The sequence below is a fragment of the Natrix helvetica genome (genome assembly GCF_964273705.1).
Source record: "Natrix helvetica genome assembly, chromosome: 14".
Lineage (NCBI taxonomy): Eukaryota > Metazoa > Chordata > Lepidosauria > Squamata > Natricidae > Natrix > Natrix helvetica.
In genome coordinates, this window is record NC_138564.1 from 11,823,525 (window position 1) to 11,851,004 (window position 27,480).

General features: G+C 48.7%; 1 protein-coding gene across 2 annotated transcripts; it reads right to left on the reverse strand.

Annotated features, from left to right (window-relative positions):
• Positions 1 to 15: 15 nt before the first annotated feature.
• On the reverse strand, positions 16 to 27,465 carry EMID1 (EMI domain containing 1). Of its 2 annotated transcripts, XM_081966473.1 has the most exons (15): positions 27,345 to 27,465; positions 26,979 to 27,199; positions 17,903 to 18,016; positions 16,467 to 16,570; positions 15,696 to 15,770; positions 14,418 to 14,479; positions 13,582 to 13,726; positions 10,895 to 11,002; positions 10,191 to 10,328; positions 9,294 to 9,365; positions 8,662 to 8,705; positions 7,746 to 7,808; positions 6,996 to 7,040; positions 5,363 to 5,447; positions 16 to 1,956 (listed from the first exon to the last, which is right to left on the reverse strand). In XM_081966473.1, exons 2-15 carry the CDS (start codon positions 27,134 to 27,136, stop codon positions 1,817 to 1,819), a joined length of 1,353 nt encoding a protein of 450 aa, XP_081822599.1. In that variant the 5' UTR covers positions 27,137 to 27,199; positions 27,345 to 27,465; the 3' UTR covers positions 16 to 1,816. The 2 variants fall into 2 exon arrangements, with proteins under 2 accessions (XP_081822599.1, XP_081822600.1); XM_081966474.1 differs by lacking the exon at positions 27,345 to 27,465 and having other exon boundaries at positions 26,979 to 27,253.
• Between the last annotated feature and the right edge of the window lie 15 nt (positions 27,466 to 27,480).

The window sequence follows — 27,480 nt, forward strand, 5'->3', positions numbered from 1 at the left end:
TGCAATTCCTTTTTCCACTCTGGACATGAAGAAACGGAGCGAAAGAAAATAAATAAATAAAAGTTGCATGCAGAAGCAACGGAACGGCAGGGACCCAAGGCAGTTTTTGTCAAGCGTACCCACCCCATTCTAGAGCAGTGGCTCCCCACTTTATACCCCAATCTTTAAACCAGTTGAAAAAGTTGGGGCGTAAGAAATGAGCCCACAGGATCCCAAGGGAAGCATCCCGGAAAACCTTCCCCTGTGTTAGGTACGCGAGGATACCATTAATTTAAAAAACAAAAACACACACACAGATCCAGCCGGTAGAGGCACGAAGGCTAGTCTTTAAAACAGAAGAAAATATAGATAGATATATTTCCCCCCACTCCTCAATATTGTGGAACAATGCTAGAAAGGGCAAGCCAGCAATCCTTACCTTCGCCACTGTCCCTCCCTCCCTGACGAATCTTTTCCCCCCAAATATCATAAAAGGAAGACCGTTAACGAGAAATATACAAATTTGAAAAAGTTGGGATCATCAATAAAGACTCCCATCTTAATCCCACGTAAGCTTGGTGCGGATTCTGGTTTCTTTGCCCCAGAGTTTGGGCAACCATCAGCCGCTTTATCCACCAAGTACCACAAGAGGCTTTCTCATCTGACTCCGGAAGCACTTTTGAAATCCCTGCTCCCCCTAGGGCAGTGGTGGCAAACCTTCCCGGCAACGGAGTGCTGAAAAGAGAGTGCGCCCATGTGCAGTTGTCTGGGCCGCAACCTGCAAAAGGAGCTGCTCGGGTTGCCCATGCGTGTGCTGGGAAATGGACTTCTATTTTCATGCACGCCGGCCAGTTAGTTTTCTAGTTACTGGCGCACATGCTTGCCCGACGATAAGCTGGCCGGCGCACATGCCCACACTGGAAAACGGAAGATCAGCTCTTCCAGTTTCCGGCACTGCCCATGCACGAAGGCCAGCTGATTGTCCGGTACGCATGCGCGCCAGAAAGCTGGAAGAGGAACGGGCGACGCTATGCGTGCCACGTTGGGCATGCGTGCCATAGGTTCACCGTCGCAGACCTAGGGGGGACAAGCAGAGAGGCTCCGATTCTGCTCAGCTGCTCTCTCTGCGTGTGACCACATTGACTGAATTCCCTGTCCATCTCCATCCATTTGCAGCATTTCTCAACCTTGGGAAAGTTATTTTTTTAAACACGTGTGGACTTTGACTCCCAGAATTCCCCAGCCCATCAGGTTCTTTACAAAATCCCCAAGATTGAGAAAAATATCGCTTTACAGAATACAGAATGGAAAAGGGTTTTTTGTTTTTTGTTTTTCTGGACCAAAAAGGAGAGAGAGAAGAAAGCCAATTGAGGTTCAAAGATTTGAAGTTCAAAGAAAGGGAAACATCTGGGCATCTGGAGCCTCTGAACGCATGCCGGAGAGATGCCACCGCACGGACGAGGTGGCGGCAAAAGGCTGGATATGTTAGACCTGTCCTTGCCAAATTGCGGCCCAATCTGACCACTAGGAGGGGATCTCTGGCAAGTGACAGGCAATCTGAGACGCCCCCCACCCCCAAATAAGCATAGACCCCATAACATCTTATTCCTATTTGTTTCGTAGCAGGAACAACACCCCCTGTGTGAAAAGAACAAATAAACACAAGGGGTTTGTTAGCAGGGCCCAGCCTGGTCCATCAAACGGCCCCCGTCTCCATCACCACGGGTCCAAGGCAGAGTGGGGAGGAGGAGGACGGAGCGCGGTGCTCCCTCCACATCGGAGGTGCCTCCATCCAGATGTGGTCCTCTTCTTTGCCTGATGGTGGACAGAGCCTCCTTCATTTCTTCCCCTCCTCTCCCTTCTGAGGAAGATGGTGCGAGCTCACACGGTAGGCCGCCGAGTACCCACTGCGCTTACTCCGATCGTCGCCGTGGACACCCGTAGTGGCCGGATCAAGGCCAGATCCCAGTTCTGGTTCTGCCAACGGAGGAAGAAACGTCAGCCGAGCACTTTAGCTGCAGGAACAACGAAATTCTAGGAAATTCTATATATCCCCTATCCCTTTCTTACAGCTTTTGAGATGTATGTTAAAATGCGCCGGATAGGGTCTTGAGGTGTCCCTCTGGGTCTTTTCTCTCTCTCTCCCCCTCCCCCAATTTTGGAAATGGCTTAACTCCAATGCCTCGCATCTTTCAAGAGCAACGTCTTCACAGACGGGACACCTCCCCTACATGTGTCTCTACCACTCTGTCTCCCGTACTCTCCAGGCGCAGTTGGAACTACAATTCCCATAACTATCCAGCCAATTCGGCCTTTGAAATTACAAGAGCTGCAGACTCCATGAAGCTGAATACTTATCCTCCCCCCAAAACAATTGTTAATTTCACCCCTGCCGGGTGGGTGCAAGCTGTATTTTTCTCTGCATGCATGCTACTCGGAGATGCCACTGAGCAGGTGCAATGGATCCTGATGAGAATCTGGGATTCTACACCTCTGGCAATCCAAATATCGTTTGTTTTGTTACTGCGGAGGTGGAATCTTCTGATTCCTCTCCAATCCTTGCAGCCAGAGGCTGTATCCATCCCCCCTCCCACCAGCAGGGGAGTCAAGACAGGCCAAACCATGCTAGGGTTTAAAAGAAAAGTGTGTTCAGGAAGATGGTGGACGCAACAGGAAAAGGCTGGCTGTTGCAGAGAGGACATGCATGCAAAGTTTTGGAGTGGAGGTAGTAGACGGAAATCCCACGGCAGCTGCCGGGGTGACTTCCAGGCCCTGGGATCCTGGCGTCTGGCGAATAATGCACCATGCATTGGAAGAACAGGAAGGGGGGGAGGCAGGCCCTCGCATTGCGCATTACCTGGCCAGATGATAGCTTCCAGCAAGGTGACTCTCCTAGCCAGGAGCTCCAGCTGGGCTTGCTGTTCTAGGAAACTTGGCAAGCTAATGGCCTGGCGGGGAAGCGAGAAGAGCAGAGTGGAAATTGATTGCCCCACCCAGAGGGAACAAGAAGGGGAGGGGGGAGTCCTGAGCCGGGGTCCTGTGGAAAGATGGCACTGGGAGGGTGAGTATGGGGCAGAAGATCTTCCTTGTGGGGCAGAGAAAAAGGTACCTAGGGATTTCTCCCATATATGGAACCTGTGGGAAGGGAAGGTTCCACGTTTGCTTATCAAAAGCCATCTGGGAATATTGTAAATCAGGGGTGGGAAACGGTGGCCCTTTTATGACTTGTAGACTTCAACTCCCAGAATTCTGCCTCATTGCTGGCTCTGGAATTCTGGGAGTCGAAGTCCACTAGTCATAAAAGGGCCATTGTTCTCCACCTCTGAAGTAGCATAGCCTTTATTGTCATTATACATCATGTATACAACGGAATTGGTTAAATGGTAATCTTATTTGGCCTTGGCTAACACAACCAATCCTATATGCATTCCAGTTGCCAAGTGCCTGGATCACAATCGCACGCCTGCGGGAATGCCGCAACGGTTGTAAGCGTGAGGAACAGCTGTAAGTCACGTTTTGCAATGTTGTTGGAACTCAGAGCGGTCGTTAAGCAGATGGATGTAAGTAGAAAACTACTCAAATGAAAATAAAGACGGCTTTCTGCATTTTAAAAAAACCATTCCATTTAGTGACAAAGTGCAGCGGTGCCTTTTTTAGTGACATTGTCTACAGCCTTCTTAGTGATGCGGTGGTCTAGAGGTGGTGCTCTCACCTCACAATCAGGAGGCTGTGAGCTTGATCCTAGGTGGAGGGAGATAATTCTCTCTCCGGGCAAACTGAGAATATATCTGCTGAATATAACTCTGTATTGGTGACAGGAAAGGCATCTGGCCAGTAAAAACTCAGTTCTATTCTGATGCCCAGCCTCCACCACACAAGGTTTTATGGGGTTGTTACTTTGTTAAGCATTTTTTTCCCCACAGGTTCGGTCGAACCGGCCCAAACCAGTAGCATTTTCCCCGCCCCTGCCCTGACCCCAGACCTGATCTTTAACCTGTCCTACCCTTGGAAATCTACAAAAGGGCTTGAATATTCGTGCCTCTTTTCTCTGAATTCCTGAGATCTTCCAAATACACCTTCTTAAACTTCTGGATTCTCATTTAAAACCACCATTTCTGAATGTTCCTTTAAAGCAAGCGTGGATAGATCTGGAATAAGGATCCTGGGGGGAATTTTTTGGGCACCCAGGAAGGTATGAATAAAAGACATTTTTTAAAATAAAAAGCTGAGTATGTCGAATTAATTATTGTCACAATCCCTGCACCCTTAAACCCCACACTTCGACGAGGCCGATTCCTGAGGTCTCGTCACTCTCTGGATCTGGATCCAGCCTTCTCCCAGCTGCTCCCTGCAAAATGTACTTTCTGGGAGTCTACGACCACACAGCTTCCGTCGCTGAGATGTTGTAAAGAAAATAAAAGATATTTCCTTTCTTTTCTCACCAGGGGGAGCCCTCTGAGTGCTAATGGGTCAAAATCCCAGTCAAGAGCTTAGGTACCTATTAAGCAGTCTCTGGGAAGGAAGGAAGGAGAAAATAGGATGGGAGGGAGGGAGGAAGGAAAGAGAAAATAGGATGAATGGGAAGGGAGGGTGGGAGGGAGAGAGGGATGGATGGACGGGCAGAGGAAAAGGAGGAGGGAAGGGAGGAGCATGAGAAAGGGGGGGAAGGAAGAAAAGGAGGGAGGGAGGGAGGGAAGGAAAGGAAGGAAGGTAAAGAGGAGCATGATGAAGGAAGGAAGAAAAGAACAGAGGAAGGGAGGGAAGGAATGTAAAGAGCACGATAAAGAGGAAGAAGGAAGCAAGGAAAAGAGCACGAGAAAGGGGGAAGGAAGGAAGGAACAGGGAAGAAGGGAGGGAGGGAACGTAAAGAGCACGATCAAGAGGAAGAAGGGAGGGAGGGAAGGAAGGAAGATAAAGAGGAGCACGATACAAAGGAAGGAAGAAAAGAACCAGGAGGAAGGGAGGGAGGGAAGGAAGGTAAAGAGCATGAAAAAGGCGGAAAGGAGGAAGGAAGGAAGAGGGAGGGAGGAAAGAGGGATGAAGGGAGAGAAGGAAGGAAGGTAAAGAGGATCTGGCCAGAGTGGGATATCCCCCTTTTAATATGCACCAATCCAGCTGCCCCCCCACCCCAAACAGAGAGAGAGGAGGGTCCATCCCAGCAGAGTCTTTTGCTACCTTCCCGCCTTCCCCATCAAGAGGGACAACACCTGAGATGCCGGAAGCTGCAGCCCCCCTTCTGTCTGGGGAACTCAAGGTTGGGGAAGGTGGTCTCTGAGACCCCCGGGTTCCCCTTCACCCAGAGAGCTGCTATAACTTGATTTGGTCTGTCCTCCTCCTCTTCCTCCTCCTCTTCCTCCTCCTTCCTTTCACTGTCTCTACTCACCATGCAGCCCAATCATGGCCTCCAAGATTAAAACCCTTTCTGCTAAAATCTTCAAAGCCTCTCGGAGCTGGTGTAAACCCTCCCCCTGCGGACGAAAGAGACAGACACAGCCGTGAAAGGCAGGCACGCACACGCGTGTGCAAGGGTGGGGAAGCGGGGGAAGGGGGGGAGAGAAAGGAGAGCCAGGGGCCCGCATTTCCTTTCCTAGATCAGGGGTGAAATTCAGCAGATTCTGACCGGTTCTGGAGAACTGGTAGTGGAAAATTTGAGTAGTTCGGAGAACCGGCAAATACCACCTCTGGCTGGCCCCAGAGTGGGGAGGGAATGGGGATTTTGCAGTATCCTTCCCCTGGAGTGAGGAGGGAATGGGGATTTTGCAGTCTCCTTCCCCTGGAGTGTGGAGGGAATGGAGATTTTGCATTATCCTTCCCCTGGAGTGGGGAGGGAATGGGGATTTTGCAGTATCCTTCCCCTGGAGTGGGGAGGGAATGGGGATTTTGCAGCATCCTTTCCCTGCCACGTCCACAAAGCCACACCACGCCCACAGAACCGGTAGTAAAAAAAATGAATTTCACCACTGTTCTAGATGGTCCCAACTTTCTCGTAGACATCCCGAACCACCAAACGCTTGGGGTGGGTGTGTGTGAGAGTGAGTGAGTGAGTCAGTGTGTGTGTGTGTGTGTGTGTGTGTGTGTGTGTGTGTGAATGCAATTATTCACAGGCAAGTCAGTCGTTCATCTTTCATGCAGAGTTTTTTCTGGGGGGAGGAAGCTGCCATGCAGACAAAGAAGAACCGGCTGATGCAGGATTTCGGGAAACTCAATGGGCTAAACATGGGGAGCCAGCATGCTGTCCAAGAGAAGGGGAGGAGAGAAAGGGGGTGCATTTCTGCATTCCATCCTCCGGTGCCTGCAAACACCCCCCTCCCCGCCTCGAAACATGACAGGGTTAGAACGTGGAAGCCATCCACACCAATCCTCGGTCTGGTATTGCAGGAAGCTTGCTGCGACCACGTGCCGTGGCCCAGCCGCGACGGGTTAATTAGTGATTATGAACGAATTCATTTGTGATTCATGCTTTACGGGGGGGGGGTTGGTCTCAAAGAGCTCCAGAGGGCATCTAAACCAGCTTTTCCTGACCACCTTCTCCTTGGCTGAGCTGTGATTGACACCTCCCCCCCCCCCCCCCGCCCAAATGAGTTAAGGTGCCCCATTTACCTGAATCTTATTGCTGTTGTTAAAAGTTGCTGGGTCGGAAGGAAGAGCAGGGAATTGTTTAAAAAGTAATATTAAACTACATTAAGGTAAAGGTTCCCTTCGCGCATATGTGCTAGTTGTTCCCGACTCTAGGGGGCGATGCTCATCTCCCTTTCAAAGCCGAAGAGCCAATGCTGTCCGAAGACGTCTCCGGGCTCATATGGGAGAGCTGACAATCACGCAACCGTTCTGCCTTTCCATCATCTGACTGACTGTCTTTTGGATGGCAACGGAATCCTTGTTCTTGGGCAGGTGGGATGGATGGTTTTAAGAGACCGGGGAGGGGGGGGGTGTTGTCCTCTTGGGACGAGGCGCAAAGAGATAAGAGCTATGGAGGAGAGAAAGGGAGGAAAAGGAGAGTATCACCCAGAACTTACCCAGGATCCCTTCTCGCCTGGGTCGCCCTTGAGACCTGCTTCCCCCTACAAGAAGCCAAAATGAGATGTTAAGGTGGAACTAGAACTCACTGTCTCCTAGTGATTGGCCCAAAGTCATGTAACTGACTATCATGCCTAAGGCGGGACTAGAACTCACAGTCTCCTAATGATTGGCCCAAAGTCATGTAACTGACTATCATGCCTAAGGCGGGACTAGAACTCACCATCTCCTAGTGATTGGCCCAAAGTCATGTAACTGACTATCATGCCTAAGGCGGGACTAGAACTCACAGTCTCCTAATGATTGGCCCAAAGTCATGTAACTGACTATCATGCCTAAGGCGGGACTAGAACTCACCGTCTCCTGCTGATTGGCTCAAGGTCACGCAGCCAGCTTTCATGGCTAAGGTGGGACTAGAACTCACAGTCTCTCACTTCCCTGAGCCTGGTGCCTTAAGCACTACACCGCACTGCCAACCTGGGCCCATTTCATCCTAGCTAATGGGGCAAAGCAAATGTCCCACTTAATCACAGAAATTGGAGCTCAGTGGTGGCCGTAAGTCGAAAACTACCTATGCTAGGTATCCCAATAGCCTTGAAGGACACACATGGACCAAGATGCTACATGGAATTAGTTGTTGACTTGGGTGTCAGGAAGGAAAACTGTCTGATGTGACCTCCCCATCCTTGTTCCAGGGGTACATGGCTGGGACCTCCCAACTTCCCCAGACAGCTAACATGGAAACTCACCTTCTCTCCTTTCTGTCCAAGGATACCTGGGACACCCTCAGCGCCTGGTGTTCCTGGAATTCCCTGGAAGAAAACCAGCGCACCATCTCAAACCAGGTCCGGTGGTGGAATTCCATCCTTCTTCCCGAAGGGAATTCCTCCCCAGTTCCCCAAAGTATGGTACATACTGTATATAGACTGGGTGAAACCAGGTTTAATAGCGGTCACTGGGAGAGGGATCTTGGAGTCTTAGCGGACAACCAATTAAATATGAGCGAGTCGTGTGCGGCGGCAGCCAAAAAGCCCACCCAATCCTAAGTTGCATTAACAGAGGGATACAATTAAGATCAAGGGAGGTACTAATACCACTCTATAAAGCCTTAGTAAGGCCACACTTAAGAATATTGCATCGAGTTTTGGTCACCACACTATAAGGATATTGAGACTCTAGAAAGAGTGCAGAGAAGAGCAACTAAGATGATGAGGGGACTGGAGACTAAAACATACGATGAACGGTTGCAGGAACTGGGCATGGCTAGACTGGTGAAGAGAAGGACCAGGGGAGACAGGAGAGCAGCCTTCCAATATTTGAGGGGCTGCCACAGAGAGGAGGAAGGGAGCCAAGCTATTTTTGAAAGCCCCCGAAGGCCAATGAATAATGGATGGAAACTGACCAAGGAGAGATTCAACCTAGAAATAAGGAGGAATTTTCGGACAGTGAGAACAATCAACCCATGGAACAGAAGTTGCGTTCAGAAGTTGTGGGAGCTTCATCCCTGGAAGTTTTCAAGAAGAGGATTGGACTGCCATCTGTCAGAAATGGTGTAAGGTCTCCTGCTTTGGGGGGTTGGGGGTTGGACTTGATGACCTCTAAGGTCCCTTCCAACTCTGCTAATTTCATAATCTAATTTTCTGGGGAGATGGTTGGTCTACTTACATCACGCCCTGGAGAACCTGGTTTCCCAGCAGGTCCTGGAGGACCTAAAGAGAAAAAGACAGCATATCCTGGTCAGCTGTCTACTTCTGCTGAATGGTTCTTGTTAGAAAAGGGGGCTGAAGAAGACTTCTGGGAATGGAAGTCCACATTTCTTATCCACACCTCTTGAAAGTTGCCAAGGTTGTCAGAGTGCACGCAGTGTGACTATTTTTTGAGACCACCCAGGAGCCAAATGCAGTAGACAGAGGTTTGTCTTTCAAAGAGTGGTTTATCTACAAGGAATATATACCTACACGTACTAGGCAAAGTCAGGCAATCAGTCAGCAACTACAGCACGGAAGCACACACGGAAAGAGAGGGACGCCTTCACAGGGCCTCTCTTGTAAAACAGCCTCTTAAAGTGGTAACTAACTCTGCTGACTCCTTACTACCATTGCATCATCATTGCAGCATTGTAGCAGCTGGTCAGCTATTAAATCATCATTATCCTGACACCTAATATAATATATTTGCCCAGAAACCAGGTTCCTAGACAGCTTAGAAAAGGTTTATTGTCCATTATTGTTCAACCAAAAGCCACTCGACTTTGACAGTCGGTGTTTCCAGACAGGTTGGGATGTGACCATTCTTACCGGTTGGGCCCGGAGGTCCAGCTGGACCCGTTACAGCCGGTTCAGGGAAGGAATTGGAGAGAAGCAAATCGCCTACGGCATAAGAGAAAAGAAAGACCTTGAAGAAAATATCATCAAGGGCAGCCATGTGTATTCTCTCTCTCTTTCTCATCACTCTTTATCTCCGTCCTCTCACTCCCCTTCTCTCTCTCCCCCCTCTTTCTCTTCCCCTTCTCCTCTCCTCCCTCTCCCTCACTCTCCTCCCTCTTTCCTTCTCTCTCTTCCTCCATCCGTCTCTCCTCTCTCCCCCTCTCCCTCCCTCTGTCCCCTTTCTCTCCCATTTCTCTCCCTCTTCTCTCCTTCTCTCTCTCCTCCCTCTCTCTTTCCTTTTCTCTTCCTCCCTCCCTTTCTCCTTTCTTTCCTTCTCTCTCTCTTCCTCCATCCCTCTCCCCTCTTTCTCGCTTCTCTTCTTTCTCCCACTCTCCTTCTCTTTCTCCCACTCTCTCCTCCCTCTTTCTCTTTCCTTCCCTCTCTCTCTTTCTCTCTTCTCTCTCTCTCTCTCTTCTTCCCTCTCTCCCCTCTTCTTTCTCCCCCTCTCCCCTCTTCTCTCTTCACCTCCCCCTCTCCCCTCTTTCCCTTACCTCTTTCTCCCCTCTCCTCTCCTTCACTCTCTCCCCCCTCTTTCTCTCTCTCTCCCTCCCTCTCCCCCCCTCTCCTGCTGTCCCTTTCTCCCTCTCTCCATACACAACTACAGTCCTCGACTTACACGTGACTTATGACCATTTATAACATTTATGACCGTTGCAGCCTCCCTATGCTCATGCAATTTATATTAGGATATTTGGCAACTGGTTCAAGTGTGAGATGTGTGGACTGCAACTCGCAGCATTCCCCCAGCCAGCCTTACTTGAACTTTACCTTGATCTGGGATGGATGAAATTTGGGGGCCGACTGGAGCTGGTGGCCCCGGAGGTCCCGGAGGTCCCGGGAGACCCTTCTCACCAGGAAAGCCCCTGGCCCCGTCTCGTCCTGGTGGCCCAGGCGGACCTGCAGGGCCTGGAGGAAATAAAGGTAGACAATGGAGAAGGAGGAGCCAAGCACGGCAACCGTGGAGTCCTGGTGGCGGAGTGCAGAATTGCAGGATGACTCTGCTGACTGCCAGCAATTCGATCCTGACCGGCTCAAGGTTGTTGATTCAGCCTTCCCTCCTTCCGAGGTGGGTAAAATGAGGACCCAGATTGTTGGGGGCAAGAGGCTGACTCACTCTGTAAACCGCTTAGAGAGGGCTGTAAAAGCACTGTGAAGCGGTATATAAGTCTGAGTGCTATTCCTTCCTTCCTTCCTTCCTTCCTTCCTTCCTTCCTTCCTTCCTTCCTTCCTTCCTTTCCTTCCCGGTTTTCCCCACCCAGCTGAAAGTTCAAGATCCTGCCCCCCCCTCACCCACAAGTCCATTACATGGTCCAATCTTCCACTGCCACAAAGACAGATTCCTCCCATCCAGTTCCGGCTAGGATGACCTTGAGTTTCTAAGAAGAATGTTGTTATGGCTACATATCACCCAACTCCGTATAATCCCCCCAGTGGGCAAAATCAGAAGTGCACCCCATAAGAAGCTTGCTTACCCTGTGGTCCAACAAGGCCCTTGACCCCAGGAATGCCCGAAGGGCCCTGGATCCCAGCGTCACCCTTAGGCCCTACAGGGCCTGGCGGTCCTTGGGAAGGCAAACTTTCTGGAACACAGAAAAAAGAGAAGAGAAAACTCTATAAAAATTGTTCAGGAGGGGGAGTTTTATGGGGGTTTAACTCAACAGGACCACAATTGTAGTCGATGTCCTAGTGGACAACCATTTAAATAGGAGCCAGCCGTGTGCAGCAGCTGCCAAAAAAGCCAACACAGTTCTAGGCTGCATCAACAGAGGGATAGACTCAAGATCACGTGAAGTGGTAATACCACTTTATAAGGCCTTGGGAAGGCCACACTTGGAATAATGCATCCAGTTTTGGTTGCCACGATGTAGAAAAGATGTGGAGACTCTAGAAAGAGCGCAGAGAAGAGCAACAAAGAGGATTAGGGGACTGGAGGCTAAAACATAGGAAGAACGGTTGCAGGAACTGGGTATGTTTAGCTTAAGAGAAAGAAGGACTAGGGGAGACATGATAGCAGTCTTCCAATATCTCAGGGGTTGCCCCAAAGAAGAGGGAATCAAACTATTCTCTAAGGCACCTGAGGGTAGAACAAGAAGCAATGGGTGGAAACTAATCAAGGAGAGAAGCAACTTAGAACTGAGGAGAAATTTTGTGACAGTGAGAACAATTAATCAGTGGAACAGCTTGCCTCCAGAAGTTGTGAATGCCCCAACACTGGAAGTCTTTAAGAAGATGCTGGATAGTCATTTGTCTGAAACGGTGTAGGGTTTCCTGCCTAGGCAGGGGGTTGGACTAGAAGACCTCCAAGGTCCCTTCCAACTCTGCTATTGTATTGTATTGTAGGAACAAGTAGTCCTCGATTTACAACAGTTTGTTTAGTGATGGTGGAGGACAGGAAGGCCTGGAGGAACATTATCCATGGGGTTGCGATGGGTCGGACACAAGTTCGCAACTAACAACATCCACCATGTAACTGATAGCTAATTGAAAGCCGCTGAAGTTTCTCCACACCAGCTCCCCACAGCATCTTTGCTACTAACCGCCTACCTGTGGGGGGAAGCTGCATTGCAAAGCAATTAGGAGGAGTTGGAAGGGAAGGAGTTGTAAATTTGATCCAGGTAGCTGGAAGACTATCTGATTGGGATGGGGGGGGGGGGGAATTCCCAATCGGTCATATTCTTGCATTTTGTAGTTGGGGGCGTTTTTTCTTCTTCTTTGCTGGGTGAGAGGAAGGTCCATCCTCGCCATCCTGTCCAGGGGAAAGCAGAGCAGCCCCCTCCCCATTTAACACCCCCCCACAGGAGCGCTTGCTCATCCCAAACCCCCTCCCCTCTTCTTCCCTTTGTGCAAAATGGAGCTGGGCGATCAATTTTTCTCAATGCTTACATGCCAAAGCAGAAGCAGATGTTGGGTCGCGGTGAAGGAGGGGGAGGGGGTCGTGGGGAGTGGTGGTGGTGGGGGCAGATAACTCTTTCCAGCTGCAGAAATTGAAACCAGCGCTCTGGTGCAGCCGTCTCCGGTCCCAGTCCCCCCCCCCCCGGAGCCCCCAAGCCCTCATACAACCCTGGATCTGGGGAGGGGGCCGGAGGGAGTTGGAGCAGCTGACTCTCTGTGAATCCTGATTGCCCCCATCTCACTTCAGTCCTAGGGGTGAGGGGGCTGGGGAGACAAGGAAGGGATGGGGATAGGATTGCTGTTGTTGTAGCTCTGTGCGGATTGGCAAGCACCGGTTGGGTACACACACACACATACACACACACACACACACACAGAGTTCCCCAGTGTTGGTTTCAGCCAGCCACCTCTTTGAAAGCAGACCCCACCTCACGCTTCTCCCTGGATCCCTTTGACTTTCACCAACTTTTTGCTTACTTGCTCTTTATAAGGATACGGTCAACTTCTGCACCAGAGACAAATTCCTTGCATGTCCAATCACACTTGGCTAATAAAGAATTCTATTCTATTCTATTCTATTCTATTCTATTCTATTCTATTCTATTCTATTCTATTCTATTCTATTCTATTCTATTCTATTCTATTCCTTCTTTCATTGTTCTTTCCTTATTCTATTCTATTCTATTCTATTCCTATTCGTTCATATTTCTATTCTGTTCTGTTCTCTTTCATTCCATTCCATTCTCCTTCCTTCTTTTCTTATTCTAATTTAATCTATTCTGTTCTATTCTATTCTATTCTCCTTTCCTTCTATTCTGTTCTATTCTATTCTTTCATATTTCTATTCTGTTTTGTTCTAATCTCTTTTATTTTCCATTCTATTCTTTCATATTTCTATTCTATTCCATTCCATTCCATTCCATTCTCCTTCCTTCTTTCCTTATTCTAATGTATTTTATTCTATCCTATTCTATTCTTTCATGTTTCTATTCTATTCTATTCCATTCTATTCCATTCTATTCCATTCCATTCTCCTTCCCTCTTTATGTATTCTATTCTATTCTATTCTATTCTATTCTATTCTATTCTATTCTATTCTATTCTATTCTATTCTATTCTATTCTATTCTTTCATATTTCTATTCTGTTTCGTTCTAATCTCTTCTCTTCCTTTCTCTCTTCTATTCCATGGCTGCCACCTTGACATTTTTGACCGTACCACGCAGACACCCATTGCAGGCAGCCTTCCTTCTCACTCACTCACTTACCCATCACCCGTCCTTCTCCGGGTTTCCCTCGTGTGGCCTGAGAGCGCCACAGATTTAAAGGGTCGGGGGCAGCATCGCCCGAGGCGGTCAAGCATCGTCGAGATACAGCCGAAGGACCGGATTCAGCGGCTGTGAAGGTAGCTACCTGGGAGCAAAAAAAAGGAACAGATTCAATCAGGCAATAGTCCCATCCCCCACCACCCCCCATTCTGTTCTAACCCTAACCCAGAACCCCTAATCTAGGGGTGAAATCCTCCCGGTTTGGCCCGGCTGTCCTTGGTTCTGCGAACCGGTAATAAGCTTCCGAGGATTGCGTGAGCAAAAAAGCTTCCAAGGATCGCGCGGCTCAGCTGTGGGCCACACGATCCTTGGAAGCTTATATTTATAAGCTTTTTAAAAACATTTTTAAAAATGCTTTTAAAAAGCTAAAAAAAATAGTTGAAAGCGGAAAAAAAATGGTCACGCGCACCAAGTCACATGACCTCTCCCACCAAGCCATGCCCACAGAACTGTGGCCACGCCCAAGTCACATGACACCACCACCCCCAAATCCCACCAAGCGGTGCGAGGGGGATTATACAATACAATACAATACAATAGCAAGTTGGAAGGGACCTTGGAGGTCTTCTAGTCCAACCCCTTGCCTAGGCAGGAAACCCTATCCCGTTTCAGACATTAGATTAGATTAGATTTCACCACCGCCCTAATCCGAAACTCCTAACACCCACACACACCCCCGTGGAGAGGCTACAGAGAACAGTGGCCCGAAAACACAATCCCAATGTTTTAAATTAAAATGATTGAAAATGAAAGAAAGAAAGAAAAAAAGAAAAAACCTTGGCTTCCAGGAGATTGACTTTGGCCAAAAGCTCAGATAATTTGCTGCAGTTGAAACAACCTGCGGAGGCCAAACAGAGAAGGAAGGTGGGGGGAAAAAAAGAGGAGTTTTAACATTTTCCTGCATGAGAAAGAAGAAGGGATGACGAAACGAGGCACTTTCTCTTTCAAGCAGGGGTGATAGGCTCCAATAGCTCATTTTTATCGATGTATTTCTTTATCTACCATGTTCCCCCCAAAATAAGACCTCAAAAATAATAAGACCTCCCCGAAAGTAAGGCCAAGCGCTTATTTCGGGGGTCTTATTTTCTTTTGAGCCCTGAAATAAGCGCTTGGCCTTATTTTCGGGGAGGTCTTATTATTTTTGAGGTGCAGGAGGCGGCGAGCGGGGTCACCTCATGGCTGCTGCTGCGTTGCAATATTTTCGGGGAGGGCTTATTTTAGCGCATTTGCTCAAAAGCTCCGATTGGGCTTATTATCCGGGGAGGTCTTGTTTTCAGGGAAACAGGGGTATATTTCAAATTTCTTAACCGTTTTCTATTTTTTAAAACACAAATATCATCTTTGCAACATTTCCCCACCGTTAAGCCTCTATTATACTCTTTTTAGCCATACATGTATCCATCCATCATCTATCTATCTATCTATCTATCTATCTATCTATCTATCTATCTATCTATCTATCTATCTATCTATCTATCATCTATCTATCTATCTATCTATCTATCTATCATCTTCTATTTATCATCTATCTATTTGTCTGTCTGTCTATCTATCTATCTAACACATTTTTCATCTACTCATATGGTAATTTTTACTTATATTTCTTCTATACATATTACTCTTTCAATGTACTTATTTCTATACAATACATCTTACATCATTCTATGTACATATATTTCTCTTATAACTATTACTCTGTACTATTTTATATACAATCTATCTTATATTCCCCCCCTTCTTATTAATTCTGCGGCTTTATGATTGCTTTCTAATTTCTTAATCTTTTTTTTCCCCTTTAATGCTTTTTTATTCTTTGCCTCTTTCCTCTAGCCATTTGTACCATAAATTCCATACTAAGTAATACTCAGATTCTTCTTTGCCTTTTTTTTTTCTTTTGTAAGAATTATTTTTTTCTTTCGTTTTTCCATTTTTTCTTTCATTCCCCTTTCAATCTTGCGCTTATCCCGGGGAGCAAAATAAGACGCGCGACGGGATTTGCATTCTTTGCAAATGCTCCCAGTTTGTCGGAAATTGGAAAGCTAAATGTCCCTCACCAGAATACGTTGCAGGTCGGGTGGGCAGCCTGCTCGGAGCGGGGATTCCTGGAGTATCTTGGTAGCTGACAGTCTCTGGAAAAAACAAAACAAAAGGAGAAAAATGTGAAGAAGGTTTCTGAGCCGTTGTGGGATTCAAATAATTGAACAACCGGTTCTCTGCCCTAATGACCAGCTGGGTGGCCGTGGCTCGGTCACTCACTTCGATGGGCACTGTGCCAGGGTTAACTGGAGAGGCAGTTTCTGTAAGCAGGGCAATAAAGATTAGGCTAGAAACAACACCAGAATGTTTCCTTCCTGCCTTCCTTACAGGATTAGCCCTGTAAAGTGGGGAAAAAAACCAAAGGGAGATTTCTTCCATCAACCGGTTCTCCCAACGGCTTAGAAAGTTAACAACCGGTTCTCCCTAATAGGTGCGAACCGGCTGAATCCCATCACTGGTCCTAAGTCACTTTTTTCTCAACTTACAACAGGGGCGAAATCCTCCCGGTTCAGCATGGTTCAGCCAAACCCTCTGAAGTTTCCATCCTTGGGCTGTCAAGACTCTTGAAACACAACCACAATCACTCTATCCCACACACGGGAAACGTATGACTGGCTTTTCTTTTTCTTATTTTTCCCCCTAATTCCTTGCATAGGGATTATGCTTTATACTATTTATGTTGTTTGTATTTTTTTCTTTGTCATGGATTGCTCCAGTGAGGCTAAAACCAATTTCGTTGTTTACATGACGTACAGTGACAATAAAGGCTATACTATATCAATCTATACCTGCTTCGCAGTTGGTTCCCGAATGCCCAGGGCAACATTTCCACTCCAGAGCTGTGACCGTCTTGTACGCCTGCTTGTATGTCGGTCGGACCACCGTCCTGTAGCTGTGGGACAAAACAAGGGCATGCAACTTCAAGGGACAGGAACGACCCTGGGAAATTGCGCCTGGAGGGAGAATTCGGAAGGGAGAGCAGGAACTAAGCATTTAGAGCAGGGGTCTCTCCAAATGTGGCAATTTTAAGACTCATGGACTTCAACTCCCAGAATCCCCCAGCCACATGGCTGAGGAATTCTGGGAGTTGAAGTCCACGGGTTTTAAAGTCACCATGTTTGGAGACCCCCTGATGTAACAGCAGTGGCTTTCAAACTTGACAACTTCAAGATGGGTGGGCGTCAATCCCCAGAATTCCCCCAAAGTTGGGGTCCACGCAAATCGAAGTTGCCAATTTTGAGACGCGCCGATTTGGAGCCACAGAGAGCCAACAAGCATAAGAAAAGACGGAATCGTCTTAAAGTAGAGACGAGCCAAATTTTGGGCGGAAGTTGAACTTTTCATGTTCGTTATTTTTGGCCTCCAGAAAGCCAGTGGGGTCCAGGGGTCCAGTGAAAGTGTTCTGGAAGTGTTTTTCGCTCCCCCCCCCACTTTAGAGGCTCTTGAACCAAACCACGAAAGGTACTGAGATACCCACCCTGAGTTCCCCCATCATTTAAAAAGAATCTTGATTCCCTTTTCTATTTTGAATTCTTTAAAAAATATTGTATTTTTAAATTTATTTTTGGGTTGGAATGGGTGAGAAGATCGGCTGGGTTTGGGAGGCGTGAAACGGTTGTCGCCCGCCAGCAGCCAGCAGAGCTGGCAGCAGATTCGGAGAGTGAGGAGGGTTGGGGAGGAACATGGACCAGTCCTGGAGTCTGGGGAAGGCTCGGACGAGGGCTCTGTGTCGGAGGCAGAGAGGGGGTCAGAGCCGTCTGACAATTATCAGCTGCCTTGAGAGTCAGACATTAGTGAGGCAGATGAACAGCTGGAGCCTGTTCCTAGCGTGCGCATGTGCAGAGTTGCCAGGAGAAGGGAGCAGCTAAAGAACAGGGGTCGACTTGGGAGTAAGGCCACAGGTGGACGGTGAATGGCCCCTCCCAGAGGAAATAAAAGAGGAGCGACAGGGGAGTGGAGTTTGCAGGAGACCATTAGTTCGCTTCATTGGTTGGTGACTCTCCGAGGCTCTTTGCCAGGTTTTGCAGAGATAAGCTTGGCAGCTCTCCAAGCCAGAGAAGGTCTGTGACCGTAAATCCTCCCTCGAAAGACTTTGCTGGATGTGAATGAGCAGAATTCACAGTCAATGAATAAAGGTTTTTTTTGTCGGGACCAGGAGTTGGCTTCAGGCTCTCGGGAAGCCTCGGTCAGAACAGAAAGGTCCGTCTACCTCCTGAGTCCTTACCTGCCCCCTGAACAGCCCATCGGCCAGCGACAATTTTGGAAAACTCTCTGGAGATAGGTGCCGTTTTGGATGTGACAGGAAACGGTCTTGGTGACTGAGTAGGAACACCAGTTTCTGAAAAGAGACCACACACACAACACACAGAGGATGTCAACAAGGGCAGCCGCTCCCAAGGGTTGATTTAATGCCGCTCATGACCGCATCCACTAAACCCTTTGAAGTTCACCCCAACCCCAGTGGGTTTGGCCCTGTGGTGCCCCATGTTTCCATCCCCGGGACCAAGTCTGCAAGACTTCAAAAGTAAACCTCGACTTGATTGAAAGAAAGGCGTTGCAATCGTCCACCACTGGAGTGCCAGCCTGGAATCTGGTAAAATTTGGAGTCAGTTAGTAAACCTTTAGGAAGGGGGTTCTCGAACTTTTTAAACAGGGGGCCAATTCACGGTCCCTTGGACATTTGGGGGCCCAGGCTGGCTAGGTAGGAGGGGCTAGGTGGTTTTGTGACTAGGTAGGTGTGGCTAATTTAACAATCCATTGAACAATGCATACAAATTAAACCTACATTTGTTTTGCGCCTGGGGGTGTTTTATTTACTTTTGTTTGCATGTTGCTCTTTTGGTGGGCTTTTCTTTTTACTAGATTGTTTTTTTCAGCTGTTTAGGAATTTAGTGATCCACTTCAGGAAACTCGGTTTTGCAGCAATTCTTCTCAGCCCCAAGGAGCTTAAGAAATCTCTCTCTCTCTCTCTCTCTCTCTCTCTCTGTCTCTCTCTCTTCTTTTTCTCTCTCCCTCTTTCTGTCTCTGACTCTCCCTCTCTCCTTCTCTCTCTCTTTCTGTCTCTCTCTTTCTGTCTTTGACTCTCCCTCTCTCCTTCTCTCTGTCTGTCTCTCTCTGTCTGTCTGTCTCTCTTCTTTCTCTCTCTCCCTCTTTCTGTCTCTCTCTCTCTCTCTCTCTCTCTGTCTCTCTCTCTCTCTCTCTCTCTGTCTCTCTCTCTTCTTTTTCTCTCTCCCTCTTTCTGTCTCTGACTCTCCCTCTCTCCTTCTCTCTCTCTTTCTGTCTCTCTCTTTCTGTCTTTGACTCTCCCTCTCTCCTTCTCTCTGTCTGTCTCTCTCTGTCTGTCTGTCTCTCTTCTTTCTCTCTCTCCCTCTTTCTGTCTCTCTGTCTCTCTCTCTCTCTCTGTCTGACTCTCTCCCCCTCTCCCCCCCTCTCCCTCTGTCTCTCTCTCTCTCTCTCCCTCTCTCACTTTCCCTTTATCTATGTTCCGGAGGTGGGGGAGGAACCATTTTTTTGGCCTACTGGGGCATCTGTGCACCCCATTTTCCCCCTCCACCACCTCCAGAAGCATTTTGCAGGCAAAAAACGGGGTGTTTTATTTGCTTTTGTTTGCATGTTGCCCTTTTGGTTAACTTTTCCTTTTACTTAGATCATTTTTTCAGCTGTGTAGGACTCTAGTGGTCCACTTCAGGAAACTCAGTTTTGCAGCAATTCGTCTCAGCCCCGGACTGTGATTTTAACACAGCAAAAAGGACCAACAATTAAAGTGCAGAGAATTACACGCTTAACTCATTTTTGGGTTGAATTAACTCCAATGGAGTTTGTGTATGAGCCTGACGTATGTCATATTTATGCCTCTGGCCATCCCCAGCGTGCTGACCTGCAACCTTTTGCCCCTGAAAAGGATGATTGCATTCTGTGTGATAAGGATGTGCCAGGAATGAACGGTTGTGTGAGAAAGAGGATGCTGGTTAGATAAGCTTTGGTTTGTTTACTGCACATATTTATGCTCTGGTTTTTACCAACTCCGTCTAAAAGATAAAGGTTCCCCTCGTAGATATGTGCTAGTCGTTCCCGACTCTAGGGAGCGGTGCTCATCTCCGTTTCAAAGCCGAAAAGCCAGCGCTGTATGAAGACGTCTCCGTGGTCATGTGGCCGGCATGACTCAACGCCAAAGGTGCACAGAATTCTGTTCCCTTCCCACCAAAGGTGGTTCCTATTTTTCTACTTGCATTTTTTTACGTGCTTTCGAATTGCTAGGTTGGCAGAAGCTGGGACAAGTCAGGGGAGCTCACTCCGTTACGCGGGGCTAGGGGTTCGAACCGCCGAACTGCCGACCTTTCTGATCGACAAGCTCAGCGTCTTAGCCCCCGAGCCACCGCGTCCCTCCTACAGCTTGCAAATGAATGCCGGGAAGGCTATAAATTCCAGGCAACGGCTAATTCAGCTAGGATTTCCTCAACTGACCCGATCCCAACGATTTAACAACGGCGCCTTACTCAGCAAATCAGGATTACACAAACGTTGCATTCTCAGTGCAATGTGGAAAGCCACTCAAACGTCTCCAGGCGTCTACAAAGCCAGCAAACACAGAGCTATACTTTGGCTCCCAAGGGCTCAAATCTACATTTCCTTTTCATGGAAATTTTTGCATCTCCATGAAACGACTTTCCAGGTTCCTGTACCCGGTCCAATTCGGCTCGGTGGTTTTTGTTGTTGTTGTTGATTTCTTTGCTTTCCAAGAAAGACAACCCAAGGCTCTTGGGATCTCCCTGGGAGAGGCATCCCATCCAGATCTCCTAGGATCGAAGGGCTTCTGCTTAACCCAAAACGCAGCCCCAGCCAAGGAAGGCGACTGGTTGAGCTGCTGAAGGCCTTCATTGTTGGCCTGGAAGCGCACGGGCGCTCTCGGCCATTCGGGCAACAAAGAGGAGCTGGGTGCCCGCCACGCAGGGGGTGGGTGGGAGGAGGGGAACTTGGAAAGGGTGCAAAAGGGCCCAGCTGCAGACCCACCCCCCCTTTGAAAAGGCAGGAGGAAGGGGAATTCCCTCCGCCCTCTGCCAGCGGCTGCCAAGTCCTCATCTGGAGAGGCTGTAATTTTCCACGCCAGAGTCATCAATCCCAGAACTCGGGAGGCTGGAGGAAGGAAACACACACACCCCCTGCAACTCCACATTGGGGGGGGGGCATGTTTATGACACTGTGCTGCTTTTCTCTCCATCTCTCCATCTCTCCATCCCTTCAAACGTGCACAAGTCAGCCGTCCCTGCCTCACAGCGGCGATTTTAGATTTTAGAGTCTACCTTTTGTACTTTCTGTCTCTTGTGCTTTTATCGAAATGCGAGGGGAATGTGCCGTACGATAAATAAAAGGTTTAGCCTCTTTCTTCTTCTCCTTCTCTTTCCCTTTGCTTCTCTTCCTCTCTGCAAACCCCACACCCTTCTAGGGCTGATAGAATGGAATGGAATAACAGAGTTGGAAGGGACCTTGGAGGTCTTCTAGTCCAACCCCCTGCTTAGGCAGGAAACCCTACACCACTTCAGACAAATGGACATCCAACCTCTTCTTAAAAGCTTCCAGTGCTGGAGCATTTACAACTTCTGGAGGAAACTTCTGTTCCACTGATTAATTGTTCTAACTGTCAGGAAATTTCTCCTTAGTTCTAAGTTGCTTCCCTCCTTGATTAGTTTCCACCCATTGCTTCTTGTTCTACCCTCGGGTGCTTTGGAGAATAGCTTGACTCCCTCTTCTTTGTGGCAACCCCTGAGATATTGGAAGACTGCTATCATGTCTCCCCGAGTCCTTCTTTTCGTTAAACTAGACATCCCCAGTTCCTGCAACCGTTCTTCCTATGTTTTAGCCTCCAGTCCCCTAATCCTCTTTGTTGCTCTTCTCTGCACTCTTTCTAGAGTCTCCACATCTTTTCTACATCGTGGCGACCAAAACTGAATAATAATAATAATAATATATTTATTTCTTAGCCGCGCCCTCTCCCGAAGGACTCGGGGCGGCGTACAACAAAACATTCGAAATAAATATGCAAACAAAACAAACATATAACAAGGTACACTAAAACATACATACATATATATAAGGAGGAGATCGATTAATAAAAACAATTAAAATACTGTATTTAAAACCCCTAGAAATTAAATGTAATTAAAATACCCAGTTAAAAACCCGTCAGGAGCGATATGGTTAAATCAAAGTTGAGCCAGGCCAGCTGCTTGGAATAGGTGGGTCTTAAGCTTAATACGGAAGGAGCGGAGGTCAGAGGTATTCCTAATATCCGGAGGGAGGTCATTCCACAGGGCTGGGCCCGCCACAGAGAAGGCTCTACTCCTAGGCGCCGCCCCACGACATTGTCTAGCGGACGGCACCTGGAGGAGCCCCTCTCTGTGCGAGCGAATTGGTCGCAGGGATGTATGGGGCAGAATACGATCCCGCAAGTAACTAGGTCCTAAGCCATGGAGCGCTTTAAAGATAGTTATCAAAACCTTGAAACGCACCCGATAGGCCACAGGAAGCCAGTGCAGCTCGCGCAGGAGCGGTGTCACGTGGGAGTACCTAGTACTCCCCATAATTACCCGCGCGGCTGCGTTCTGGACCAACTGCAGCCTCCGGGTGCATTTCAAGGGAAGCCCCATGTAGAGAGCGTTACAGTAGTCCATACAGTAGAATGCCGTATTCCAAGTGTGGCCTTACCAAGGCATTATAAAATGGTATTAACACTTCATGTGATCTTGATTCTATCCCTCTGTTGATGCAGCCTAGATGATGTTATCTAGTTTGCGTCTGCAAGAAAACAAGCACGCTTAGAAAGCACCAAGCAACCACCAATCTCTTTTCTTCTCCTTCCTCCTCTCCTTCCTCTTCCTCTTTCCTTCTCCTCCTCTTTGCAAACCTCACTCCCTTCTAGCACGGATGATGTTACCTAGTTGGGTAATGAAATGTCTACAAGGAAACAAGCCAGCTCAGAGAGCACCAAGGATCCTCTCACATTAACCCTGAGCCACAGATATTCTCCTTTATTAGCCTTCCTATTTATCCGAAAAACCTCCCAGCCAGACAGGGGAAGATCACACATCCTGCTTATCATTCCCTTATTTGGAGTTAAATTTCTTTGTTTGGGCTCATTGATTCAAACCTGGGGAGGGAGGGGGGGAAGCATTCAGCGAGGTCAAAAGGAGACTGCCGAATCCGTGAATGTCAAGCATTAAGTTCCAACTTCCTCCAGGGCTGACAGAAATCCTCCAATAAACATTAGGAGGAAAACTGCACTCATTCATCTGCCTGGCACCAAAATGGACGCTGAGAAGTTGCCAGAAGAATTTCGTCCCGTCTCTTGCCAGGGAACGAACTTTGAACTTCCGGGAAGGAAGATGGGTTGGTGGGAAGCAAAGAACGAGGAGGGGGCAATCCCTGGCGGAGAGCCCCAACCAGCCTTTAAAATCCCCACGTTCCTTGAGTCCCCTCCAGTCCAGCCACACCGTAGTGGTCAAATGGTCTAGTGGTCTAACAGAGTTCCGTGCGCCTTCGGTGTTGAGTCATGCCGGCCACATCACCACGGAGACGTCTTCGGACAGCGCTGGCTCTTTGGCTTTGGAACGGAGATGAGCACCGTCCCCCTAGAGTCAGGAACGACTAGCACATAGGTGCGAGGGGAACTTTTACCTTTACCTTAACGGTACCAAATGTGCTTTTGGGCCAACCAGGATGACTGAGAATCTCTACAGAGGTTTAGCTATGCCATTTGGGATGGACACCCTTGGAACGGTGTGAGAGTAGGAATGGATTTCCAGAGGAAAAATTGCAGACTACGGGAACCATTTGCACCACTCAGGTGACCCCGAGGACAGAGATAAACCTCCAATATTTAAACTATTTGGCAGCTAAGATCAAGCAACCTCGGGGAACTAAGGTTCTTGCTCGGTTTTAACCGAATCAGACATGGCCGCGCACTGGGGGAAGGAAAGGATCGATGCTAATAGTGGCATATTTCAAAACCCAAGCCGAGTGGATATGCAAAAGTCTCAAGTTAGCTAGCTGGCTGGACGGCTGGCTGGACTAGGTGGGGAAAGAGAGAGGGAGGGAAAAGGAGGAAGAGGGAGAGATGAGAGAGAGAGGGAAGGAGGGAGGAAGAGAGAGGAGGCAGAGAACGAGAGGGAGGGAGGAAGGGAGAGAGGAGACAGAGGGATGGGGAAGAGATAGAGATAGAGACAGAGGGAGGAAGAGAGGAGAGAGAGACAGAGAGAGAGGAAGAGAGAGAGGAGGGAGAGAGAAAGAGAGGGAGGGAGAGAAGACACAGAGAGAGAGAGAGAGAGAGAGAGAGAGAGAGAGGGAGAGAGAGAGAGAGAGAGAGAGAGAAAGACCAACCGCTGAGCTTTTTCAATGCTGTTGACACAGCAGGAGAACTTCCCAAGTAGCAATTAACAAGCGCAATGTAAACAAACACATTAAGGGAAACTAGTGAGAAGATAAACAGGGAAATTAGTAGACAGAAGAACCAGGCGTTGCAGTGCAGAATCTCCAATGAGCTCCCTTAAAAAGCTGCAGAGAATTTTTTTTTTTAAAAACCATTTTGGGCACCGTTGGGGGGAAATCAAATCCACCCCCACCCCCAGGCGCCTCTTCCCAGCGAGGAGAAGATTTCAATTGCATTCCCGTTGAATTCGATCGAGTAGAAATGAAAAACGAAGAGCAACAGGGCAGCCAGGAAATCCTGCCCAAGTGGCATCGTAGGGATGCCAACTCTGAACGGGCAATGCTCACGGACCTCCGGGTTTCCTCCTGCAACTCACACAACCACTTACACCCCAGCTAATAAAATTCACTTAGCGTGCGGCACTCAAACCAATAAACTGCGTCATAGCTTAATATCACCTGGGGATGCCTGGCTTCTCAAACTTTTGGGAACGTCCCCATTTCGGCTTGCAATGAACTTTGCCAGCCCCCAGCCCCCTTTGCCACTCCTGGGGAGGAGGGGGGAAACAGATCGCCTGCCGGTTCCCTGCTAGCCCACCCCCCATATCACAAAAGGCCCTTTATGTGCATGCTTGAAATTCAGCCACTTCTGAAGGCTTGTGGGTGGGCGTCTGGTCAGTCAGCCGGCCGGACAATCCCTGCTTGGCCAGAGGACTTGGCTGGGAACAAGAAGTTAAAAGTTCCCTGCTTTAGAAGTAGCCACAATTGCTGTTAAAATGCTGGCCTCAGCATCTGGAGGGATGGGGACCTGCCCGCAGCTGGATGGACGAGTGCCAGTGGCTTGGAGGAGTGGAAGGCGCAATTCCCTACTCTCTCATCTTCCCCTCCCCTCCGGCTTCAAGACCACCTTAGGAGTTCCCCCCCCCCCCAACCCACCCACCCAACAAGGCGTTTGGAAGGAGGCGATTTGGGTGCCATGCTCAGAGCTGGAGAACAAAATAGAATTCTTTATTGGCCAAGAGTGATTGGACAGACAAGAAATTTGTCTTTGGTGCAGATGCTCTCAGTGTACAGAATAGAATAGAATAGAATAGATAGAATAGAATAGAATAGAATAGAATTCTTGATTGGCCAAGTGTGACTGGACACACAAGGAACTTGTCTCTGGTGCAGATGCTCTCAGTGTACATAAAGAAAAATAAAATAGAATACATTCATTAAGAATAAAAAGATACAGCGCTTAGTGATAGTCAAGGTTACTAATAAGCTATCAAATCGTACTAGGAAACAAATAAAAACAATATAGATTGAAAGATACAAGCAACATGGTTATAGTCATAAGTGGGAAGAGAGATAGATACTAGGAAGGATGAGAAGAAGAATAGTAATACAGTCTTAGTAAATTACTTGACAGTGTTGTGGGAATTAGTTGTTTAGCAGAGTGATGGCGTTCGGGGGAAAAACTCTCCTTGTGTCTTGTTGTCTTGGTGTGCAGTGCTCTATAGCATCGTTTTGGGAGTAGGAGTTGAAACAATTTGTGTCCAGGATGCGAGGGGTCTGTAGCTATTTTCACGGCCCCCTTTTTGACTCGTGCAGTCTACAAGTCCTCAATGGAAGTCAGGTTGGCAGTCATTGCTTTTTTCTGATCCAGGCTGCTGATGGTCCACTCCAGAGGAAACCCGGAGGCCCAGCCTGGCATCTCCATGACCCCTGGCCTTGGGTCTATAATTAAAGCCACCCTCCTGCCTTCCTTCATCCGCAGGAAATTCTCAAACATCCCTTTCCTCCCCGTCATTATCCAGAATCTGATTTATTTATTTTTTCTCATGGGAAGGATCCTGACCCCAGATACACAGGCCATGCCTGGCTTACTGTCGCAACTGATGTTGTCAACAATGCCCTTGGACAGTTTTAACTCTGTTGGAGCAGGAAAGGGGGAAATCCAGAGTTCCACCAGCAAAACAGCCTTCTCCGAGCATTGATGTAGCCGAAGGACAGGGGCTCGCTGGTTGGCATGGAAAAATCAAGCCCCCTTACCCCCCACCCCCTACCCCAAACCAGGCCTGTAGAGCCCATCTTGGCCTGGGCTTCTAACATCTACCAAAATTTGCCAGTTTGGTGTCCTGTTATTTTGGAACAGGAAGCAATGGTGAAATTCATTTTTTAAAAGCTACCGGTTCTGTGGGTGTGGCTTGGTGGGCGTGGCTTGGTGGGCATGGCAGGGGAAGGATACTGCAAAATCCCCATTCCCACCCCACTCTGGGGCCAGCCAGAGGAGGCATTTGCCGGTTCTCCGAACTACTCAAAATTTCCACTACAGGTTCTCCACAACCTGTCAGAACCTGCTGGATTTCACCCCTGCCCTGGAGCAATACAAAGTATCCTGAACCTATGGAACTCCCTGCAACTAGAATTTGCTTTAAAAAAAATAGGGCACAGATTCCTCCAGTTCTAGACTACAGCAGGAGATGCCATAACGACAGTTTCTTGATTTATTTGTGTTCACACAGACCACCCACCCAAAAGGCTGGTGGCTTCTTCCATAAACTGAGATGGAAGATTCTGGGCAATTCTAGCTCATTCACACATACACAAGACTCATCCAGAGTTAATTGAACTCGATTCACAACAGCCGTTTCTTTCTTGCGCTCCCCGCAGAGCCAATACCAGCTCCCGCAAGCTGCATTCCCACAACACGCAGGCCTGGCACGTGTTCGGCTCGCTCGGGGTTCGACCGCTCGTGAGAACGGGCTTTGGCCAGGCAGCCTCGCTCCAACGCACCGCTCCAAGCGGAGCCTCCCCCTTCAGGAGCAGCGTACCTGTGGCTCCTGCCCCGCGGGGAGGGGTGGAGGAATGGTGGGGGGAAGCTCGTCTCTTACCTACGGGAGGCGAATTGGAGCCCCGCGCGGGACCAGGTGCCGCTGCCCGGCCGCGGGAGGAGGAGGAGGAGGAAGAGGCAGCAGAGCCGCGGCCGAAGAGGAGCGCGCAGAGCCGGGCAGGGAGAGCGCGTCCCGGGCCCTCTGCCCGCTGCCTTCATGCCTGCCAGCCGCCGCTTGTGCCCACAGGCTTCGCGGCTGGTCCCGACGTTCTCAAGAGGGAGGAGGAGGAGGAGGAGGAGGAAGACGACGACAGAGGAAAAGTAGGAGGAGGAGGAGGAAAGCAGAAAAAGGCAGATGAAGAGGTGGTGGAGGAGGGAGGAGGAGGAAGGCAAAGGAGGAAGAGGAGGAGGAAGGCAGAGAAAGGAAGAGGAGGAGGAGGAGGAGGAAGGCAGAGGAGGAGGGAGGAAGAGGAGGAGGAAGACCGAGGAGGAGGAGAAGGAAGACAAGGAAGAGGAGCAGGAAGGCAGAGAAAGGAAGAGGAGAAGGAGAAGGAAGGCAGAGG

Coding starts and splice junctions, on each gene's coding strand:
- EMID1 (XM_081966473.1), bottom strand. CDS start 27,136: ATGAAGGCAGCGGGCAGAGGGCCCGGGACGCGCTCTCCCTGCCCGGCT. Junction 14,480..15,695: donor CCGACCTGCAACGTATTCTG/GTGAGGGACATT, acceptor TGGCCTCCGCAG/GTTGTTTCAACTGCAGCAAA. Junction 10,329..10,894: donor GGGCCTTGTTGGACCACAGG/GTAAGCAAGCTT, acceptor TATTTCCTCCAG/GCCCTGCAGGTCCGCCTGGG.